The sequence below is a fragment of the Apodemus sylvaticus genome, chromosome X, assembly GCF_947179515.1.
Source record: "Apodemus sylvaticus chromosome X, mApoSyl1.1, whole genome shotgun sequence".
Taxonomy (NCBI): Eukaryota; Metazoa; Chordata; class Mammalia; order Rodentia; family Muridae; genus Apodemus; species Apodemus sylvaticus.
In genome coordinates, this window is record NC_067495.1 from 56034106 (window position 1) to 56056595 (window position 22490).

The 22490-nt window shown below is 40.7% G+C and overlaps 1 protein-coding gene across 1 annotated transcript; it reads left to right on the top strand.

Annotated features, from left to right (window-relative positions):
- The first annotated feature begins 16557 nt into the window (after window positions 1-16557).
- On the top strand, window positions 16558-19242 carry LOC127675154 (phosphatidate phosphatase LPIN2-like). The gene has a single exon (XM_052171149.1). The coding sequence runs from the start codon at window positions 16561-16563 to the stop codon at window positions 19240-19242; it is 2682 nt and encodes an 893-aa protein (XP_052027109.1). The 5' UTR covers window positions 16558-16560.
- Window positions 19243-22490: the final 3248 nt, after the last annotated feature.

Genomic DNA, 22490 nt, shown 5'->3' on the forward strand with positions numbered 1-22490 from the left:
CACTAGATGTGGGTGCTGGAATTGAATCTCGGTCTTCTAGAAGAGCAGCATGTGCTCTTAACCATTAAATCATCTCTCCAGCCTCAAATGATAAAGGTGTTCTTAATGCTTCTTTTCTCTTCTTTTTATGCTTCATTTGAGATAGGATCTTACATAGCCTAGGCTGGCCCTGAATTCTTTATTTAGTCAAGGATGACCTTGAACTTCTGATCCTCCAGATTCTATCTTCAAAATACTGGGATTTTGGCTTCACCTAGACTATAGGTAAAGATATTGTGTGCTTCCATTTATCATATTCTTGATATGACTATCTACCCACCCAGATCTCCTACTTTATTTAAACAAAAATTTTTATATTTGTAAGATTCATTTACACACACACACACACACACACACACACCTCACACAAAAATATTGGGAGCAAATGATTAAGTTGCTACATTTCTAACTTTACCTCTATTTACTGTAGTCATGAATAACTAAAGATTTAAATGGACTCTTCTAATCTAAGTCGAAATGACTGTGTATTAGTTTGCTATGTTTAAAAACAAACAAATAAACAAACAAACAAAAAAAGAAACATGACCAAAAGAGACTTAAAGGAAGAAAAGTTTAATCTGAGTTACAGCTATAGAGGGATAGAGTTCTCATGGTAGTGGAGAAATACCATGGAAGCAGGAGTAGAAAGCTGAGTGATCACATTTCACCCACACACAAGAAACAGAGTGGGAGATCAGGACATGCAGAAGGCTATAAACCCTCTATGCCTTTTCCTAGCGATGCTCTACCCTGGATCTGGGCGTCACATTAACTTTTCTGTTGTTGAAGGAGATATTTCAAGAGCAAGAAGCTGAAAGATCACATCTTCATACACAAACATGAAACACACACACACACACACACACACACACACACACACACACACCATGAGAGAGAGAGTACTTCTTTAGTTTTGATTAACATACTCTCCTGCCCTTCTCTATCCCATTCTCCCCTATTTCCATAATTTTATTTATTTTATTTTTTTAATTTTTCTCTCATTTATTACATCTCAACCACAGTTTCTCCTATATTCTCTCCTTTCCACCCCTCCCCTACCTCCCCTTCCCTCCCATCTACTCCTTTCATTTTTCTTTAGAAAAGGGCAGGCTTCCCAGGTATATCAACCAAACATGGCAAATCAAATTGCCACGTGACTGGCACCTTCCATCATATTAAGGATAGACAAGGCAACCAGAAGAGAGCAAAAGAGTCAGGGATGACCCCTGCTCATTTACTAGGTTTTAAGTAGTTGAAAACTATTTCATATCTTCTGAAAGAAACTTCATTCTGAGTTCCCTCCATTTTAAATGAAACTATCAGCCAAAACAAATCAATTTCTTCCTACTATGAAAAAAGGGAAGAAAATTTTCTAGTTCTAGCCAATTGAAATACTAGATTTATATCAATATTAAAAATGATAAGATGCTGAAACACAGTCTAAGAATGTAGTCATATGAGATTAAGTGCTTGTGAGAATTCCCCGGGAAACTAAGATAGTCTTGTGACCTCAATTTCTTAAAAAAAGAATTGTTGTTGGAATATGTTCTCATGCCCCTCCCAAGTGTATCAGATAGGAGTGAGTTTCCTTCAGATTATTCATTACAACCCGCATTGTTATGTGTTTATATGCCTTTATGGAAAAACATGCACTTTCTGTTGCATGTGGTTTGTCTCCCAAGTGCAGCTTGCCCTTGTCATTGTATAATTTACTCATGTGACTCTTTTTAACCCTCAGTGTTTTCATTGTCTGATGCTCTAAATAAAGATGGATTTTGCATGAGACTTTACTCTTTCTCATATATGGGCTCCATTCTCCCAGGTCCCACCACCTCTAAAACAGTAAACAATGAAATACAATAAACATGAAATAATTTTAATTTTAATTCCATTAACTCATATTAAAGATACTCAGAGATGTTGAGTTAATTTTACTTATCCAGATTATACAAAAGACATTGATCTCTAGTGCTAAAAATATTCATGGTGCATTATATCTTGAAAGCAGATATTTCCTCATTAGATGATCATTTTCTGTGTCTTATATGTAGGTAGCCAAGACTAGAAAAAATTAACAAATAGTATTTTTACTTTGCTAACAAAAATGCACAACATTTAAATGACTTCTAATAGAATCCCATTTCCCTTTAGAACTGTTAAAATTAAAATATAGTATCTAGTTGTACTGGAAAGTCCTATTACATTCTGATTTCTGCCACAATTGACTTCTTGTTTCTAACATTGATATCTGTAATATTTGGTAAGTGAGAAGAGCAAGCTTTTTATTTTTATCTAATATCTTCCTCATTGTGACTTTTAATTTCAATTCCTAAACTAAAATACCAATCAACTATTATTAATTATCAATACCAAGACAATAAATTAGATCAGGTCACTATTTACAAATAAGAGTGATAATAATGAATTGGAGCTAGCCACTCTATATGATGCTCTGACTATAAGACCAAGCTGGGCCAAAAAACAAAATTAAAAGATAATTGAATATTTTAAAAACTCAAAATATAAAACAAGAATATCTCATAGAATGCAAATAACTCTGGATACACGGGGAACATCTAGTCTGTCTATTTTAAAAGCAACATCATATTTAACCTCATTCTATTTATTTAGTTCCTTACTCTGCTACTTTTACATCATTAGGCCAGAAAGCTCTTTTTGATTTATATGTACTACTTCTATTACATGTCACATGTAAATGCTTTCCAGATGCAGAGAGGAAAAACATAAGAAATTAAAGCCAAGACTTGCAATGATGATTAATGGATTTGATATGATCTGGGAGTTTTTTCTTTAGTGGCCCTAGAAACTACTCTTTTCTTCTAAGGACAGTTTCATGTCATTCAGATTCTAGGTGTAAAAATATTTTTTAAAGATTTATTTATTTTATGTATATGAGTACACTGTAGCTGTCTTCAGACACCCCAGAAAAGGGCATCAAATCCCATATAGATGGTTGTGAGCCACCCTGTGGTTGCTGGGATTTGAACTCAGGACCTCTGGAAGAGCAGTCAGTGCTCTTAACCACTGAGCCATCTCTCCAGCCCTGTAAAAATAAATTTTATTTGCCTGACTTAATTGTTGTCTTGGAGGCTTATTGCTGAATAAGTTCACCCTTCCTAGTTCTTTCTGAACTTGGGCTGGCTGGTTAAACTCAGCTGTTCTGGCTCAAACTCCTCTCCAAACTGATTGATTTAAACTGGCTTCCTTCTGCTTCTTCTGAATTGTTCTGCTTCTGAACTTCAAAAACTGAAAGTTTCTGCACCAAGCTACTGGAACTCACATGAACTCAACTGTACTCAATTGAACTACACTGGTCTGCCTGTACTGTACTATACTCTATTGAACTCAACTCTAGTGTACTGTCTTCTCTACTGAACTCTCTACACTGCTCTGTCTTAAGTTGCCTCTCTTTCCTGTGCTGTTATCATGAGAGCTGAGTGTATTGTATTTTGTCAAATCTTTGATTTGTTACTTTGTCTACCCTACAATTAAAAGTCACTTTTAAATATGCTTCCTTCTGTAAATTAACCTTGCTTTCATTGTTTGGGATTAAAGGTGCATACCAAGGGCATGCCTGTATTCCAGCCAGAGGGATTAAAGGTGTGTGGCATATCTGTATTCCATCCAGATCACACAGACCTAGAAGGTCTTTAGATGAGATGAGAGTAGCCATGTTGCTATATTAAAATTCCTTTACAGTAGGAATGAACCCATTTCTAACGATGAGAAACATTAAATAATATTTAAACATTAATTTTGGTCTCTGCATTCAAAATATGATGCTTGGATTACAGGGAGCACTGAGAAATACAGTTCCCAGAAAGAACACACATCTATATTTTGCATCCTACAAAGGTTGATGGGCCTTTAATGATTGTGTCAAGGTCGGAAAATTGTAGGTTTAGTGTCTACTTACAAATTATCTTGGGCACAGTGAGGCCTATGAATATCTCTTGTCTTTCTCTGTGTATTCCCTAACATCCTTGTGACCATTAGGTAAATCCATTGAAATGTATGAACAAACCCCTAGCTTCCACCAAACTTAGAGCATTATCTGAAGACTACAGACAAATTATCTTAACTTTGCTGTAACCCACCAACCTGATGTGCCAATTAATGTGTTTGAAAAGCTAATATCAAAACATCAGGTGACAGCAGATGCTGGAGAGGATGTGAAGAAAGAGGAACACTCCTCCACTGCTGGTGGGATTGCAAACTGGTACAACCACTCTGGAAATCAGTCTGGTGGTTCCTCAGAAAATTAGACATAGTACTACCTGAGGCCCCTGTTATACCACTCCTGGGCATATACCCAGAAGATGCTCCAACATGTAATAAGTACACATGCTCCACTATGTTCAGAGTACCTTTATTTATAATAGCCAGAAGCTGGAAAGAACCCAGATGTCCTTCAACAGAGGAATGGATACAGAAAATGTGGTACACAATGGAGTACTATTCAAACTTCATGAAATCCACAGGCAAATGGATGGACTAGAAAACATCATCCTGAGTGAGGTAACTCAGACCCAAAAGGACATTGCATGGTATGTACTCACTAATAAGTAGATATTAGCCGAAAAAGAAAGAAGAAAGAAAGGAAGGAAGGAAGGAAGGAAGGAAGGAAGGAAGGAAGGAAGGAAGAAAGAAAGAAAGAAAGAAAGAAAGAAAGAAAGAAAGAAAGAAAGGAAGAAAGAAAGAAAGAAAGAAAGAAAAAGAAAAGTACAGAATACCCAAGATACCGTGCACAGAACTCAAAAAGCTGAAGGGCCTAAGAGTCCCACTTGGGAGGGAGAAGAAATCAATTACAAGTGGGGATGGAGGGAGGGACCTGGGAGGGAAAGTGGATGGGGGCATGAGGTGTGGAGAGGGGACCTTGATCTGGTATTAGGTAAGGGAAAAGGACTGAAGCCCTGACAGCCAGCAGAGAGAATGGAAATAGGCAACCTCAGGAGGTAGGAGGTTGGGGGGACCCTGAAGAATGTACCAGAAACCTGGCAGGTGAGAGACACAGGACTCAAAGGGGGGATCTTTAGATGATATGCCTGACAGTAGGGAGAGGGAACTTGTAGAGCCCACCTTGATGTCTGACAAGGCTATCCTCTACTACATATGCAGCTAGAGCCATGGGTCCCTCCATGTGTACTCTTTGGTTGGTGGTTTAGTCCCTGGGAGCTCTAGGTGTACTGGTTGGTTCATATTGTTGTTCCTCCTATGGGCCTGTAAACCCCTTCGGCTCCTTGGGTCCTTTCTCTAACTCAATTGGGGACCTGTGCTCTGTCCAATGGTTGGCTGTGAGCATCTCTGGCAGAGCCTCTCAGGAGACAGCCATATCAGACTCCTGTCAGCTAGCACTTCCTGGCATCCACAATAGTGTCTGGGTTTGGTAACTGTATATGGGATGGATCACTAGGTGGGGTAGTCTCTGGATGGTCTTTTCTTCAGTCTCTGCTCTGCACTTTGTCTCCATATCTCTTCCTGTGGGTATTTTATTCTTTCTTCTAAGAAGGACCAAAGTATCCACACTTTGGTCTTCCTTCTTCTTGGGCATCATGTGGTTTGTGATGTGTGTTTCAAAAACTTATGTTTCAGAAAACATTCAAATGTTGAAAATTATATCGATGAATAAATTAGAAGAAAAACCCATGTGCTGCAGAAAGAAAAGTTTTCTGAACCTCTTGGTGAAGAAAGAGCCAGTACTTTTTGTTATTTAAAGTTTGCTGTGATCTGAGTCTCCAGTACCACAGAACCTGCCTGAGCCAGCTAGTTTGAGGTTAATATTATACACAGTACCTCACCAAAACCTTCCATTTTGAAAATTTCAACCTGAAACTACCAGAGTGACCTCCATATACTTTCAAATTAGATGAGAGTGCTTCAATTTTCTCTAATGGATGTTCTGTCCTTTTTTCCTGTGGACAATTATCCTGTAGCAGGAAATAAAAATAAAAGATAATGTTTTTCATTAACTAGGAAAGCCATTTTGTGAAATTTGAGGGTGCAGAAATTAGTCCCCTCTCAACAGTATTTTTCAAAAATGTTCTCTGGTCATGTCTACTTTCATTTTTCACTTCTTTGCGGGTTATGAACTTGTACTATTTGTATTCTGTCATGAAGTTGAAATTTCAATCCAATGCTCTGTATTCAGTAGGTGCCTAGCAAATGTGTACTAACAAACTGATCCATACCACTCAAAACTGAACCATTATGTAAGTATGGTTGTGAGGCTCCCAGCAAATGGAATGATGAAATAGTACAACGTGAGTCCATGTAGCAAAACACACAAAGTAACTATGTATTCTCTATAGTCACAATGCTATGTATTTATAAGATACAGACATTAATGTACTTTTTTAAAATCTAAAAGTCTTATGCATTCTCTCACCAGGGATGGAGAATATTATCTCCTTCTTTTTGAGCAACGTGCTTAGAGAAATTATCTCCTTGATCGTAATACATACTTAAAGATTGAGCTACAATTCTGTATTTTTAGAAGAGAACAAAAGAACCTTTGGGCAAAAGTACTTTCATTCTTTCAATCAAGTTCAATGTGCTAATATAATACTAAAACCTTTACTAAAGAACCAGGCCAAGAAACGTGACCTTATATTTATTTCAAATCCTTAATATTAAAAACTGTAATTGGGCTTTTGATCTAGCCTCCGGAGGAATGCACACTATTCTGAACTCTAAGACAATTTTCAGAAGTCCCATAGTTTCTTCTTCTCAATGTTAAAAAAATATTAAAAAGCAAGACTCAGTGTTGTTAGCAGCAGTCCTTTGGCGGTCTGTTTTCTACCTATGTACCTTGTTTAATTATCAGTTTATGTACTGGCTTGGTATCTCAAACAACTATGATGTGAACATAATATGCATGTTTCAGGGACATCCCTTCATCCTAATTTTCTATTAAACAAAATGAAGAAAATGCAGGCTTGCAGAATGCCATGGTGTAAAGCTAATAAAGGGAACATTCAGATTAAACTCTAAATGGTGGTCAAGCTTCAAGACAATGGTATCGTTGTCTGCTATGCTGAGTCCCTAAGTCTAATGACCCCCAAGAGTTCTGTGCTTATAAATGTACTTGACTATTTCCATTTTGAGGTGAAAAGAACAAGTTATAGTAGAAATGAAGAGTTAGCAAGTCGTGAATACCTACAATTTATAGGTCAAACTATCTATGGAAATTACCAGTATTATTTCATCTTTTCGCATAGGGGCAACAAGAGTTAAAGGGATCTCATAAGATCACAAAATAAATCAATGGCAGATGTTCAAATCTATATTTGTCTGCCTCTCAAACTCAGGTCTCTATACCATATAGGGTTTAAACTATTTTCAACTTAATAGCTTGTTCCAGGCTCACAGAATAATCACAGATAAGCGCCTCTTATGAGTCTCATCTCAAACCTATCTTGTAGAAGGGAAAAAACAGATACTTCAAAGTAGAAAGCCAAGGCAGGAAGGTGAAAATGACCAAGTCAACAACATAAATTTCCCAGACTGCAGATTCTGAAAGTGTTTTGCTTCTACATGAGGCCCAGTATCATTGCTGTCTCATCTCTCACCATGTGTCTAACCACATTCCCCACTTACTATCACTATCTTCTTTTTTAACCTATATTAATCTAGGCTGAGCAGTGGAGGCAACATAAGTCACTGATTTCTCAAAGTAGTCTGTGCCAGGCATATTTGAAGTGCATAAAACATTTTGATCTTTTTATTTGTGAGGGCAGTCTGAGGAGCATAGCAGAAATTCAAACTGGGCCCAATCTGATCGAATTTATGAGTTTTAAAAAATATTTACTTATATTAAAATTACTTGTATATGTTTATGTTTGTGTTGGGGTATGTGCATGTGAGCACAACTAAATGTGGAGGCCAGAAAAATGTATTGGATCCCATGGAGCTAGAGCTACAGGTGGTTGTGAGTCACCCCGTGTGTGGATCCTAGAAACCAAACTTGGGTACTTTTCAAGAGTAGTAAGCATTCTTAACTGTTGATCCATCTCTTCAGCCCAGAGTTCATTTTCTTAACCATAATATACTGTATTTCTAGGTGTTAGATTAAAATACAGAGTGTTTCCAGAACCAGGGCCCTCTCCTTCCTTCTTCTTGGACATAATTTGATGTGTGGATTATGTTTTGGGTATTCCAGTTTTCCAGGCTAATATCCACTTATCAGTGAGTGCATACCATGATTGATCTTTTGAGACTGGGTTACCTCACTTAGTATGATGTTCTCCAGCTCCATCCATTTGCCTAAGAATTTCATGAATTCACTGTTTCTAATGGCTGAATAGTACTCCATTGTGTATATATACCACATTTTTTTGCATCCATTCTTCTGTTGAGGGATACCTGGGTTCTTTCCAGCTTCTGGCTATTATAAATAGGGCTGCTATGAACATAGTGGAGCATGTATCCTTATTACATGCTGGGGAATCCTCTGGGTATATGCCCAGGAGTGGTATAGCAGGACGTGCCCAGCCCAGTTTTCTGAGGAACCACCAGACTGATTTCCAGAGTGGTTGTACCAATTTGCAACCCCACCAGCAGTGGAGGAGTGTTCCTCTTTCTCCACATCCTTGCCAGCACCTGTTTTCTCCTGACTTTTTGATCTTAGCCATTCTGACTGGTGTGTGATGAAATCTCAGGGTTATTTTGATTTGCATTTCCCTGATGACTAAGGTTGTTGAACATTTCTTTAGGTGCTTCTCAGCCATTTGATATTCCTCAGATTAAAATTCTTTGTTTAAAAGAATTTTCGCCTGAAGAAATTCGATTGGTGACTGCACAGACTGGCATGGGGGACGTGAGGTGATGCTCTTCAATGAGCAAAATCGTTTCAAAAGGCAGTCTTGGCACTGTGGTGTTATGTTTAAGAAAACCGCACGTATACTTGAAAATTGCTAAGGGAGATTTAAATGTTCTGAATACAAAAACAAAATATGCACATAGCGTAATAGATATGTTAGCTAGGTAGTTTAGTCCATTTTCTACAATGAATGTGTACTTTAAAATATGTTGCAAATGATACTATTCTTTATCAGTTAAAAAGAAATAAATTAACCCATCACTCAGGAGGCAGAGGCAGGAGGATATATGAGATCGAGGCAAGCCTGGTATACAGGGTGAGTTCCAGTCAGTCAGGCTACACAGAGAAATCTTGTCTCAAAAATAATAATGAGTAAATGGAATAAAAAAAGATTAGAATAATACAGAAGGGAAGTACAATGGAGAAGGCCTAAACTGATGCTGGAGCTGACAATAGAAACAATGCAGCTTCTATCTAGACAATGCTTTTAAATTATGTAGCTCTCTCCACATATATAAATGCAGACTTTCTTCAATAGTTCTGTAGAAGGCAGAAATGATATAGTCAGCCTCACTTTTTTCACGGAAAAAAGTTCAGAACATAGGTAAAATAGCTAGGTTCTAGAGTTTGACTTGAATTCAAATTCCAACTAAGTGATAGTCTTAGTGTTATCTTGACTGAGTAAAACTCACACAGGAGACATATTTATTACTGGGAGTATCTGTGAGAGGATGTTCAGGGAGAATTAACTGAGGAGAGGAGATCCATATTCAGAGTAGACATCTTCAAATGAGTGGCCGCACATAATGAGGTCGAGTGAAAAGCAGCATGCACCTGACTGTTGTCACTATTTGCTGAATGTGTTTATTGCTAGAGCCAAGGCTTTACTTTTTGTTGTGCTTTTCCTTTTGTTTTGTTTTCTCCCTTTTTATGCCCTTCTAATATGAACTCAATATTAGTGAGGAACTTCAGGCCTTCAGCACTAGATTGGGACTGCTAAAGCATCCTGCTTTCAGACCTAACCATGTTTATTGGATTCTTTGCTGCTTTAGTGTGCCAATAGCCATTTTAAAGCTACTAATATCCATTCATACAAATATATCCCTACATATGCATGCTGTATATATGTGTGTGTATGTATATATGTGCTTATCACCCACTCTGCACACATTCACAAAATCTATTGTTTTTTCTTTCCCTAGAGAACCTTGCCTAATATGCCTGACACTAACTGTAATTCAGCATATGGGATAAGGCTGGCAGGTAACAGATGTACTAAATAAAATATCTAAGCCATCAAAGTGTAAATAATGCATTGTATGAAGAGATACAAAGCTATATAATGGTTTATACTAAAAACCATCTCACTTTTACAAGAGATGAACTCCAAAGTATGCAAAGTAATGTCCAAGAAGGGTATATAAGAACTCTGGACACACCTTGGAAGAATGCAAAGGTCCCGTATATTTATTTGTTTGTCTTACTATTGCCTAGAAGAAAAAAGGAAAGAGAAAATGAAATTTCTTCAATAAAAAGAAAGACCTAGGGGTGAAGTAACAACCAAAGCTTAAGTCCTACTTTCAAACTCAGAGTTTCCATTTATATCTTCAACATGTCTAGATTGGTATTAGCCTTTTCTCTTTAAAGAGGGATTTTCAAAAAACATTTTTATTGGTTTATTCAAAGAAACTAAGGCTAGATCTTTAAACTTTAATTGTAAAAACAATTGTTTTGATCAAATTCAGGCTGCCTCCATATCCCCTGTGACTCCTATGTCCTACACGGTTTCTGACTCCATGTCCTCTGCTTTTTAGTCCACTGGCCCACTTAGTGTTTCCAGTATGTGTATAGGTATAGGGTCTTCCACTGCAGTATGACAAGCTGTGATGGTTTGTATATACTTAGCCCAGGGAATGGCACTATTAGAAGGTGTGCCACTATTGAAGTAGGTGTGGCCCTGTTGCGATAGGTGTGTCACTGTGGGCGTGGGCTTTAAGACCTTCATCCTAGCTGCCTAGAAACCAACATTCTGCTAGCAGCCTTCAGATGAAGATGTACAACTCTCAGCTCCTCCTGCACCATGCCTGCCTGGATGCTGCCATGCTCCCACCTTGATGATAATGGACTGAACCTCTGAACTTGTAAGCCAGCCTCAATTAAATGTTGTCCTTATAAGACTTGCCTTGGTCATGGTGTCTGCTCACAGCAATAAAACCATAACTAAGACACAAGCCAATCAGGTTCTGTAACTATGAAGAAACTGACTCATTTTCCACTAGTAGCTATCAACTGAAAATAGCTCCTCAGCAGAAATGGACGAGGGGGCATGCTCTCATCTTTCATCCATGGTGGAATTTTGGCTGGCTTGATCTTGTGTGGGTAACCCAAGCTGCTGTAAATGTATAAGTGCAAAGGCCCTGTCATATCTGAAACAGTTTCACAGTAGTCCTCTGCAGCTTTTTGTTCTTACAATCTTTCTGCCCCTTCTTCCATGAAATGCCTGAACCTTGGTGGGAAAGGGTATGGTATAGATGTTTCCTTTAAGGCCGAACACTCCACAGTCTCTTATTCTTTGAGCAGTTGTGTTGAGCAGTTGTGGGTCTCTGTATTAATTGCCATGTACTGCAAAAAAAAAAAAGCTTCTCTGACAAGGGCTTGTCGATATATGACTTTATGGGTATAAAGACAAGTGCTCAGTGGGAAGTTTAATACTATGTCCATATAGCAGAAGAGTAGTTTTAAGTTCTCCCCTGGGACCTATCAAGACATGGCAAATGACTTTTGTCTTGTGGAGCAAGCCTAAAACCAACCAGAAAGTAGTTAACAAACTCTTTTTAAAACATTTTATTCTCCTTTGAGACTTTCATACAATGTGTTTTGATCATATTCACCACTCCCTCAACTCTTTCTGGGTCCACCCCCACTTCCCCATCCACTCAGTTTTACTCAGTTTTACTGAGTTTTCTTAATTTTTTCTCCAACAAGAACAATTTGTGCTGAGGGTATGTTGCCTCCCATTGGAGCACTGTTAACTTACTAGGGGCAGTGCTCTTAAGTAAAACTGACTTTCCTTTTCCTAACAGACAACAATTGTCAATAGGGGTATAACTTTAAAGTTTTAAAGCCTCCTTTTAATGAGGATTCTTAACTGCTTTAACCTCCCTTCTAGCCCACCGCCCACCAGAGGTAGTGGAAAAGGAAGAATGGTGGGGGGGGGTGGAGTGGACCTGTTTAGAAAGGTTCTTTGGAGCAGTTCCCATATGCATTGTCAAGAAATCAGCAGTTCAGTTGAGAGGTCAGCAGAAGCAGCTTGATCCACTCTCAAACACTTCACAGATATTCTAGCAGTCCAGTTCAGTAGTGTTGGGATAGCAAACACAAATCAACAGTAGTGTCATGACCTAGCAGAGATAACCAGGTGTCAGCCTTGGCACAAGTCAGCAGGAAGGACCAGGGCCAACAGGAATGCCAGGGAAAGTTCTCAGCTGTGCTTCTCTCAGGGGAGCAAAGATCATCAAAAATGCACAAGCATTGCCTAACTATCTCTAGAGGCAAGCCGAGCTAGCTCTCATCACTCAGTTGAGTCCTTTTTATACTCCCTCCAAAGATCATGTGTCCTCCACTGGTCTTGCCTCATCACGTGTCTTGCCTTAGCATATGAGTGTTAGTAAATTTTACATGAATCTGTCTCAGATAACATCACACTGCTAATCAGCCCAAGTCTGTGGCAAGAAACTGCAGCACAGCACCAGAAGTTTTTTAGTGCATTTCTCTCTATAGAGTCCTGATAAATCGAGCTCAACTATGCATTGTAAGGTAGACCAATATGTGTGTGTCATTAGTGAAGAATTCATCATCTGTCCTGTCACGTGCTTGCTTTAGTCTTTCACCTGTGTCTGCTTCAGTCAAACTTTCCTTCACGACTCTGCCTTAGTCTTTCACCTGTGTCCACTTCAGCGAAAATTTTCTTCATGTGCTTGCCCCAGCAAAACAGCATCCAACACAAAAGACTTTCCAAAGAATCATTAAGTTTCCACTTCATAGGGGTGGAATTTCATGTCCAACTGCATGCTTGGATTTGAACTGGCTTGGAGTTGCATAGGTCCTGTGCATACTGTCACAGTTGCTGTGAGCTGAATTCACATGTGCAACTGCCCTTCTGTGTCCAAGAGACAAATTTGCTTGTGGTTATTCATTGCTTCTGCTCTTTGCACTCTTTCTGCCCCATCTTTTACAATGAATTCCCTGAGCTTTGGAAAGAGAGATGCAGTATATATGTTTCATTTATGGCTGGACATTCTGCAATTTCTTGTTTTCTGTGGCTCAGCCAGATGTGGGGTCTCTGTGCATGTCACCACCTATTGCAAGTAGATGATTTTCTGATAAAAGTTGATGGATACATTAACCTATAAGTATAATGATAAGTCATGAGGAGTCAGCTTAATACTATGTGTATTTATTAAAATAATAGTAATAATTTATCCTTTATGATATATCTTATTGTAGATTCTTGGCCCAATAATGGTGTTGGGTATGGTACATCCTTACCCAAAAGGGTAAATATAGAAAAAATAGATAAAGATCCAGTAGGAGAGAAAAAGTCAGAAAGTAAATATAAGGGAAAAAAACAGAGAAAGGTTGTAAGAACAAAAGAAAGGAAAGATTATGTGAAGTGGTACTTAAACCTAACCAAAAATAAAAAAGGTTGGTTATTTCAATGCCACTGTTGCAGGCCAGTCCCTATGGAGTTCATAGGGTTCACAGCGAGGCATTATTCGTGATTACTTTTCTCCTTTGGTAATGAGTATAGCATCTTCCAGGACTATGAGAGGTAGCCAGTAAGAATGAAGCTTCCAGGTCAGTGGCAGATTGATTTGTCATTCTGTGATTTAAATATGTGGCATTTTCAGAAATGAGTCTTAAAATCAAGTTTTGGAGGGTAGCCAAGAACATTGGCAATAACCTGTACTGAAATTGTTGCCCCATTATAGGAAAGGTCCATTTTAACACATATGTATCCCAAATATAATTAATATTTATTATATAGATAAGTATGTATCACTATTATCAAGTGTGAATTCATAGTCAGGATGGAAAGATTTGACAGCTATGCTTATTTAACACAGAAATACATGTAACACTCAACCTGCTTCAGATATGAAACATAAAAATGATTATTGTGACTTTTTGGTTAGTAGCAGTATCATATTTGATCATTCCATAGAAATCACTTCTCAACAACAAAGTCGAAGAAGGTACTATGTTTTGTGCCCCTATTAGAGAAGTGGATTTGGGTACCTGTCCTGACACTAAGCCTAATAGTCTAATTCTTTCTTTAATCTCCTTTTGCCATTTTCATTGGCTTACATTAATATCCTTGCTAATTTAAGGAACACTTTCCCAATAATTTACCAGTTTATGATGTTGAACAAGTTATTAAAACACTCATTCTTTTAGCTATGAAATGAAGATACAGGTGAGACTAGCTGGCACATAATAGGAGTGTTAAGTAACCAGAAATGGAGTGCATGGAGGCTGCGTGAGCTTCTTAGTAGGAAATGTGCCTCAGGATGGAGAGATTCAGATCAGAAAGTATTTGCTTTTCTAGGTGTTTGAGAGATGGAAATGGACTGATCCTTAAAGGTTTTGCTTGCACCAGGCAGCACCAGCAATCTTGATGCAAGATATTATATAAGTCTCAGGATGAATCAAATTTTCTCTGCTGTAAGAAATTGCTTGGATATCAAGACTGCTGCAAAAGCATGATTTCAAATCCTTATTGCTTTCTGTCTACTCCTGACCACTGACAATTCTGGAGCTTTAAATTGCTTCTCCATGTCTACCACCCCCATAATCTTTGGAACCCACCATATTACTCCAAATTTTGCCTCCCCCAGATTAAAACAACATGCATTTTCCTAAATTACTCTTCTTCCACCGACAGATGACAAGTGTAGGCTGTTATAACGATGGTCCCTCCAGGCAAAGCTTCAAAATAAAGCAGAGGATTAACAATGATCTATAGAGTTTCAGAATATTTTAATTTAATAAAATGTACATAAATGAAGCTGTATGCTCTAGACATAATAATCTTTTGATATGGCTCTTAACTTCCATATTCATCTTCTGGTCATGTAATGAGAGGATTTATGTTGTCCTTTAACTGACAGATTTCCAACTTTACCCCCTCTTCCACAAGGCCAATGTGTGGGCTAAATTTTAAGCATGATTATTTTTCTAAAGGCTGGAGCAAAACCTGCCCACTATAAGCAAGAACAACAACTCTTAAAAAGTTGATTAGAATTCCACTGTTGTATAACCTCAACTGGACACTGTAGGAGAGACAGAGAGAGGGAGAGAGAGAGAGAGAGAGAGAGAGACAGAGAGACAGAGACAAAGACAGAAAGAGACAGAGACAGACAGAGAAAGACAGAATGAGAAACTTGGGAAAAACATTCAGAGGGAAAAACATTCAGTTCATTAAAAAATAGAGAAAGATCTAGTAGAAGAGAAAGAAACAAGAAAGTAGATGTGAGGGAAAAGACAAGAAGAATGTTAAGAACAAGAGAAAGAAAAGAACAAGTTAAAGAAAAAATGTGCAAATAGCATTAGGTCTTTGAAGAAAATGGGAAAAAACAAAGAAGATCAAATGTCTTCTCTGGGAAGAGACAGAATGACCAGAATCCTAACTAGCCTGCTTCTTCCACGGCATTAAGCCATTTTTGCTAGCTTCAGAATAGGATTACACTTGACACCTGTCAAGCCTATTGCCTTGACAAGCAAATGCAGAACATAACTTGTGATATTCACGACACACCTTGAACTGCGGTAACTAGGGCAAAATGAGGAGGGATTTAAAGGGAAGCCAGATAGAAAGAAGATTAGAAAGTCTGAAAATTTTTGGTCACAAAACAGACAGAAAAATGCTCCCCTGGACATTTTGAAATCCATTTTGTTTGGGGATTCATTTCCTTCCTCTATTCTCTTTTAGAAAATGGAGGTGGCTACTTTTTCTGTACACCTCTCAACACATTGAATTTTCTTCCTCTCTACCCTGAAGACCCAACTTCTACAGAAGCCATCCTAAATGGTCTCTAAGGAGATCAGAACTTCATGCTTCCTAAGTTCTATGGCTACAAGTTCACATTCACAGCTAAAGTCCCATTCCTGGTCTTTGTGTGGACCATCCCTAAACTACAATATTTTTCCTAAAGAAGTTGCAGTTGCCAAGTTAGGAACTGGAGAATGTATTTCTGTCTAGCACCAGGGCAGCAATGTAAAATTATGTTCCAATTTGTACAAGAGTGTATAAAAGGTTTTTAAAATCTAGGTAAGGGGCAGAGCTCGCATTATGTGGCCAGGGGGAGCAGGGCGTGGCAGGGCAAGGCAGTGTGACGCACATGACAGGGCGTGGCAGGGCGTGGTGGGGCAGGTCAGGGCCACTGTCTACTGCCAGCTCAGTCTACCGCCAGCTCGCCTGCTCGCCAGCAGCTTGGCCGCCGCTGCCCCCGCCACTGCTGCCGCTGAGTCCCATTCATGAGGCCTGGCGGGCTTGGCTGTGGCCCACAGCTCTGGAGGCGGCAGCCCTGCGCCCTGCTCGTCTGCTTCTTGCCGGCAGCCGGCCCCCAGCCGCACAACAGTCCGCCAAGTGAGAGCCGAGCGAGGTGCCACAGTCTCAAACCATGAATTACGTGGGCCAGCTGGCTGGGCAGGTGCTCCTCACTGTGAAGGAACTCTACAAGGGCATTAACCAAGCCACGCTGTCTGGGTGCATTGATGTGGTCGTGGTGAGGCAGCAGGATGGCTCCTATCAGTGCTCACCGTTTCATGTGCGTTTCGGGAAGCTGGGTGTCCTGAGGTCCAAGGAGAAAGTGATCGACATAGAAATCAATGGCAGCGCTGTGGATCTTTACATGAAGTTGGGTGATAATGGAGAAGCCTTTTTTGTAGAGGAGACTGAAGAAGAATATGAAAAAGTACCTGCTTATCTTGTCACCTCACCAATTCCACCTGAAGACCAGTTCCTTAAACATATTGAAACCCCTTTGGTGAAATCAAGTCGAAAGGAAAAGCCATCTCAGAGTTTAGACATTTCTCACACCTCGGATTCAGAGGCAGTTTTTACTCAGAGTTCTGTGAAAAAGAAGAAACAAAGAAATAAGTGCCAACAGGACAATAGGAAGGAGGAGCAGGCAGCTCCCCCTGTTGCAGAAGATGTAGGTGATGTGAGTGTGAACTCTGATGATGAGAAAAGAGCCCAGGCAGCAAGAAGATCTTTAAATACTTCCTTAAAGGCAGAGGACTATAAGGAGCCTCCACTTTTCCATTCTGGGGATAACTACCCCTTATCTGATGGAGATAGGACCCCATTAGAAACCACTTACCCGCAGGCGGTGTGCCCCAAGAGTGACTCAGAGGTAGAGGTGAAGCCATCTGAGACCCTCCTCAGATCTGAGTCGCACATGGACTGGACGTGGGGTGGGTGTCCAGAGTCCACCAAGGACCCCGAAAGAGAACAACATGACTATCATCCAAGGACAACTACAATTACACCGTCAGAGAACACTCATTTTAGGGTAATTTCCAGTGAAGACAGCCTCTTAAGAGAAGTTGAGAAGGATGCTACTGTTGAAGATACTACCTGTACCATAGTGAAACCCAAACCTAGAGCCCTGTGTAAGCGACTGAGTGATGTAGCTTCTACTGAACTTCCCGAATCACCTCTTGAAGCACCTCAGATTTCATCTCTATTAGATGCAGACCCTGCTCCCAGCCCATCAGCAGAGGCTCTCTCAGAATCCAAACCAGCTGCTAAAGTAGACTCACCAACAAAGAAGAAAGGTGTTCCCAAAAGAAGCCAGCACCAGGGACCTGATGACATTTATCCTGCCGACGTAAAGGCTCTTGAGCCTGAAGTGGCAGCTCTCTATGTCCCTAAAAGTGACACAGATCCAGGTTCCAGGCAGTGGCCTGAGTCTGACACATTCTCTGGTTCTCAGTCTCCACAGTCTGTGGAAAGTGCAGCTACAGACAGTGGCACCGAGTGCCTCTCAGACTCTGCCATGGACTTGCCCAATGTAACTCTTAGCCTCTGTGGAGGCCTCAGTGAGAATGGAGAGATTTCTAAAGAGAAATTCATGGAGCATATCGTCACTTACCATGAGTTTGCAGAAAACCCTGGCCTTATCGACAACCCAAACCTTGTAATACGAATATATAACCGTTATTACAACTGGACGTTGGCTGCTCCCATGATCCTTAGCTTACAGGTGTTTCAGAAGAGTTTGCCTAAGGCCACAATCGAGTCCAGAGTTAAAGACAATATGCCAAAGAAATCTGGTCGATGGTGGTTTTGGCGAAAGAAAGAAAACATGACCAAACCGTTGCCAGAGACCAAGGAGGGAAAATCTGAGGTCGCTCAAGCAAATGACCTGCCTGCCAGTGCTGAGGAGACAACCATTGTTAGACCTGCAGAGAATGACACTTCTAGTGATGAGGGGTCACAGGAATTGAAGGAAACCATCAAAGTTGACCCCATCTCAGTGGAGACATTGAGTCACTGTAGGACGGCCTCATATAAGAAGTCTCTCCGACTCTCCTCAGAGCAGATAGCGAAACTGAAGCTCCATGATGGCCCCAATGACGTAGTATTCAGTATTACAACCCAGTATCAGGGCACCTGTCGGTGTGTGGGTACCATTTATCTGTGGAACTGGAATGACAAAATCATCATCTCTGACATCGATGGCACAATAACCAAGTCTGATGCTTTGGGGCAGATTCTCCCACAGCTGGGTAAGGACTGGACTCATCAAGGCATAGCTAGACTCTACCATTCCATAGGTGAGAATGGTTACAAGTTTTTGTACTGTTCTGCACGTGCCATAGGCATGGCCGACATGACTCGTGGTTATCTGCACTGGGTCAACGACAAGGGCACAATCCTGCCTCGAGGCCCTCTGATGCTGTCTCCCAGCAGCTTGTTCTCGGCGTTCCATAGGGAAATGATAGAAAGGAAACCGGAGAAGTTCAAAATTGAGTGTCTGAATGATATTAGGAACCTGTTTGCTCCATCCAGACAGCCCTTCTTTGCTGCCTTTGGAAACCGTCCCAATGATGTCTATGCTTACACACAAGTTGGAGTTCCAGACTGTAGAATATTCACAGTGAATCCAAAGGGTGAATTAATACAAGAAAGGACCAAAGGAAACAAGTCATCTTATCACAGACTGAGTGAGCTTGTTGAACACATGTTCCCACTTCTCAATAAGGAACAGAGTTCCGCCTTTCCATGCCCAGAGTACAGTTCCTTCTGCTACTGGCGAGACCCGATCCCTGACGTGAATCTGGATGACCTAATTTGAACAAGGCCTATTCTCTGAAGCCCGTGCTCCATTACTTATGGGCTCTGCTGTGCTTCTTTGTGGAGCTGTGTGCTGTACACCACTCAGGTGCATAATTTAAGAAGGAAGAAACAAGAAACTGAAAAAGAATAGACCAGCACATTACTACATGAAGTAAAAAGTTAAAATCTCCACTGGTCTGTTGGGATCGTTTTTTCTCTGTAACCAGGGCTTTCTCCAGAGGTCCAGCTGGTGCTCCAGCTGTGTGTCCTCCTTGGGACATCCCCCTCGCTCATTGAGCTAGGACAGCTGCTGTGTGTGCCAGCACCGTGAGCACAGCTGCACTAGCAGAGCTGCAAAGTTGGGGGGAAAGCACACTAACATCACCATCTCCTCACCTGTCCCTGCCGCAGTGAGAAGGACGTTGTTTACGTTGTTATGACTAGCAGAACCGATACATACTTCATGTCTGGAGTGATGGTGAGACCTCGGTTTAAATCACAGGAAAGGCAGTGGCTTCTCCTCAGAAATGTAGAAGGGTAGTGGCCTTGGGGCCTGGGAGTCCTGTTCTCTGACACTGTCACCTGCCTTAGGTGGCCCTTGAAGCAGATATTTCAGGACAGGATTTTTGAAAGTCTGGGCTTCAGATTTGCTAGGGGAAAAGCCTTTGGCTAGTGGTATTGACCGGTCAGTCATTTGGATTCCAACCATGTAATGAAGTCCATGGAGGTTACTAAGTGACTGTGGAGAGCCAGCAGCTCAGCAGTAGCTCGAGCCCATTTCTCTGACTCACCCTCATGCAGTTGGCAGTGCAGATGAGGCCTCGTGGGGATATGGGGCTACCCCTACACCTCCCCGACAGCCTCAGACACTGGCCTCCTTCGGTGCTTTTGTCAAATGTTGGAACAGATGGCACCAGGGAGAGTTATGTCCTCAGGCCTGCAGAGCCTTGACCAGCTGAGTATGGATAGTCACTGCAGTGCTAACATCAAGGGAGGTATTGAAGGAAGGTACGCCAGACATCTCAGGGGTTCAATCACAGCCCTCCACTGGGAAGATGGCAGTGTAGGCTTTTGAGCAGAGAGAGAGAGAGAGAGAGCTGCCGTTGAAGATGGTTCCAACTCTGCATGCCCCTGCAGTTGAATGGATGGCCTGACCATGCTTTAGTTTGCTTCACTCAAAATAACCCTCACCTAGAGTTGGCTTAGAAAAGAGGTGGGTATTTTCCAGATTGGAGAGTTGGGTGTCCCTGCCTATTTCAGTATTGCAGTTGGATGCAGAGACCATGGTAACAATGTTTAATTAAAGAAAAAAGATAAAAACAAAAAGACTGTTTGAAACATAGTTCTCCATGGTAAAACCTGGAGGTACATGCTCCCAGAGAAGGGGCAGCACAGATGATGTTTCCCACCACAGTGCTGATGTTTCCTAGAAGCAGTTCACTTCTTCTTCATGAGTTATTTGTGTTAGGTAGTAGGGAAACTCGGTTGCATTTATGTGAAATTCTTGCCAGTTAGTGAAATAAGATTCTACTAAAATAGCCACGTGGGATTTGATGCCTAAGCCATCAGCACCCTGGTAATTTAGCACATCTTCGCTTTAGGGGAACAGTGAGAATTGTGCACTTAACCTGAGCTTGGTAGGATCTCCATGGTACAGAAAATCTTATGTTTTCTCTCAGACCACTTCTGTTTGTCCTTTGGGGAGTCTTTGCCTAGCTAGTCTGTTTCCTTTTCCTGACAAACTTTTTCTTTGGATACATGGGCCTTTTCAGAAGATCCAGCATAGGCTCTGGGTCTCCTGGCCTGTGCAGAGAGGATGGATGGTCCTTCTGTCCACATGTCCGTTAGCCCAACACTTGTCTCTGCACATTGATCAGTGGGTATTTAGGATAATGAATGTAACTCTTTCCTTATTTAAAGGAGTCTTCTTGCTGAAAGTAGATGATTACTATTACTGTAGTGTTATGAAGTATTAGGTTTGCGCTGAAAATCTATTGCCATTTGTTACAAATGACATTTGTTCTTTCTGTGAAAGAGAGATGCCCTTAAGTGTATTTGCACACAAACCCCTAGATGGCTTGTTGAAGTGTCACCTTGTCTTCAGTGACAGGTGATGCTGAAGAGACACTACAGCAGACAGCCACCCAGTCCTTCCGTCAGTTGTTGCATCAGTGAATATGGCCCCATGTCTTTCCAAATCAGTCTAATCTTAGGGTTTGGAGTCGAGTGTTGAAGCTTGCACTGCTGTGGAACTGATGACTGCTCTCCGTCAGGCTGTGTAGGGTGTACATGTGGACCCAGAGCATGCACATGTAACCATATGACCAGTACTGCATTTCCTGGGGTCTAGCCCATCTGCATAGTCAGTTGGACAAAGAAATGTGCTGTTGTAGTAACGTAAAACAAAAGCTGCTAAAACAACTTAGAGTGGACCAGGACTGGAGCTGAGCAGCAGGGAGCTTCTGTCTACCGCAGCCCCTTGCCCACGAGGCCAGTCCAGCCTTCTGTAGTGCTCTTCAAAGTCGTCATCTGAGAGAAGAAACGGTTAAGGCGAATTGAGCAAGTTTGTCACTAGCCCTGGCAAACCTTGTTTTAGAGCATGCTGGGGTTTATTTAAAACCCCAGTAAATGCTCTTTTGGGGTGAAAATTTATTTTGACTTGAAGGCAGAGAAAAGAGTTCCCTTTTTTGGTTTGTATTTTTTTATTTTTTAAATATTTTTATTTTCTATATTCTTTGTTTACATTCCAAATGATTTCCCCTTTCCCGGATCCCCCCTCCCCATATGTCCCATAAACCTTCTCTCCATCCGTTCTCCAATCACCTCCCTCCTTTTTCTATCTCCAAAGTTGTCTCCCTTTGAGTTTTCTTAGTTGTTTCTACTTCTGATTTTAGATCCTGGATGGTTTTTCTTAGCTCCTTCACTTGCTTGTTTGTGCTTTCCTGTAATTCATTAAGAGATTTTTGTGTTTCCTCTTTCATGACCTCAGCCTGTTGACCAAAGTTCTCCTGTATTTCTTTAAGTGATTTTTCCATTTCCTCCTTATTGGCTTTTGTGTTCTCCTGAATTTCTTTCAATGATTTTTGTGTTTCCCTTGTAAGGGCTTCTAAATTTTGATCCATTTCTCCTGAATTTCTTTAAGTATGTCCTTCATGTGTTCCTCTACCAGCATCATGACCAGTGATTTTAAATCCAAATCTTGTTTTTCTGGCGTGATGGGGTATCCCGGACATGCTGTTAAAGGAGAATTGGTTTAACTCTGTACCC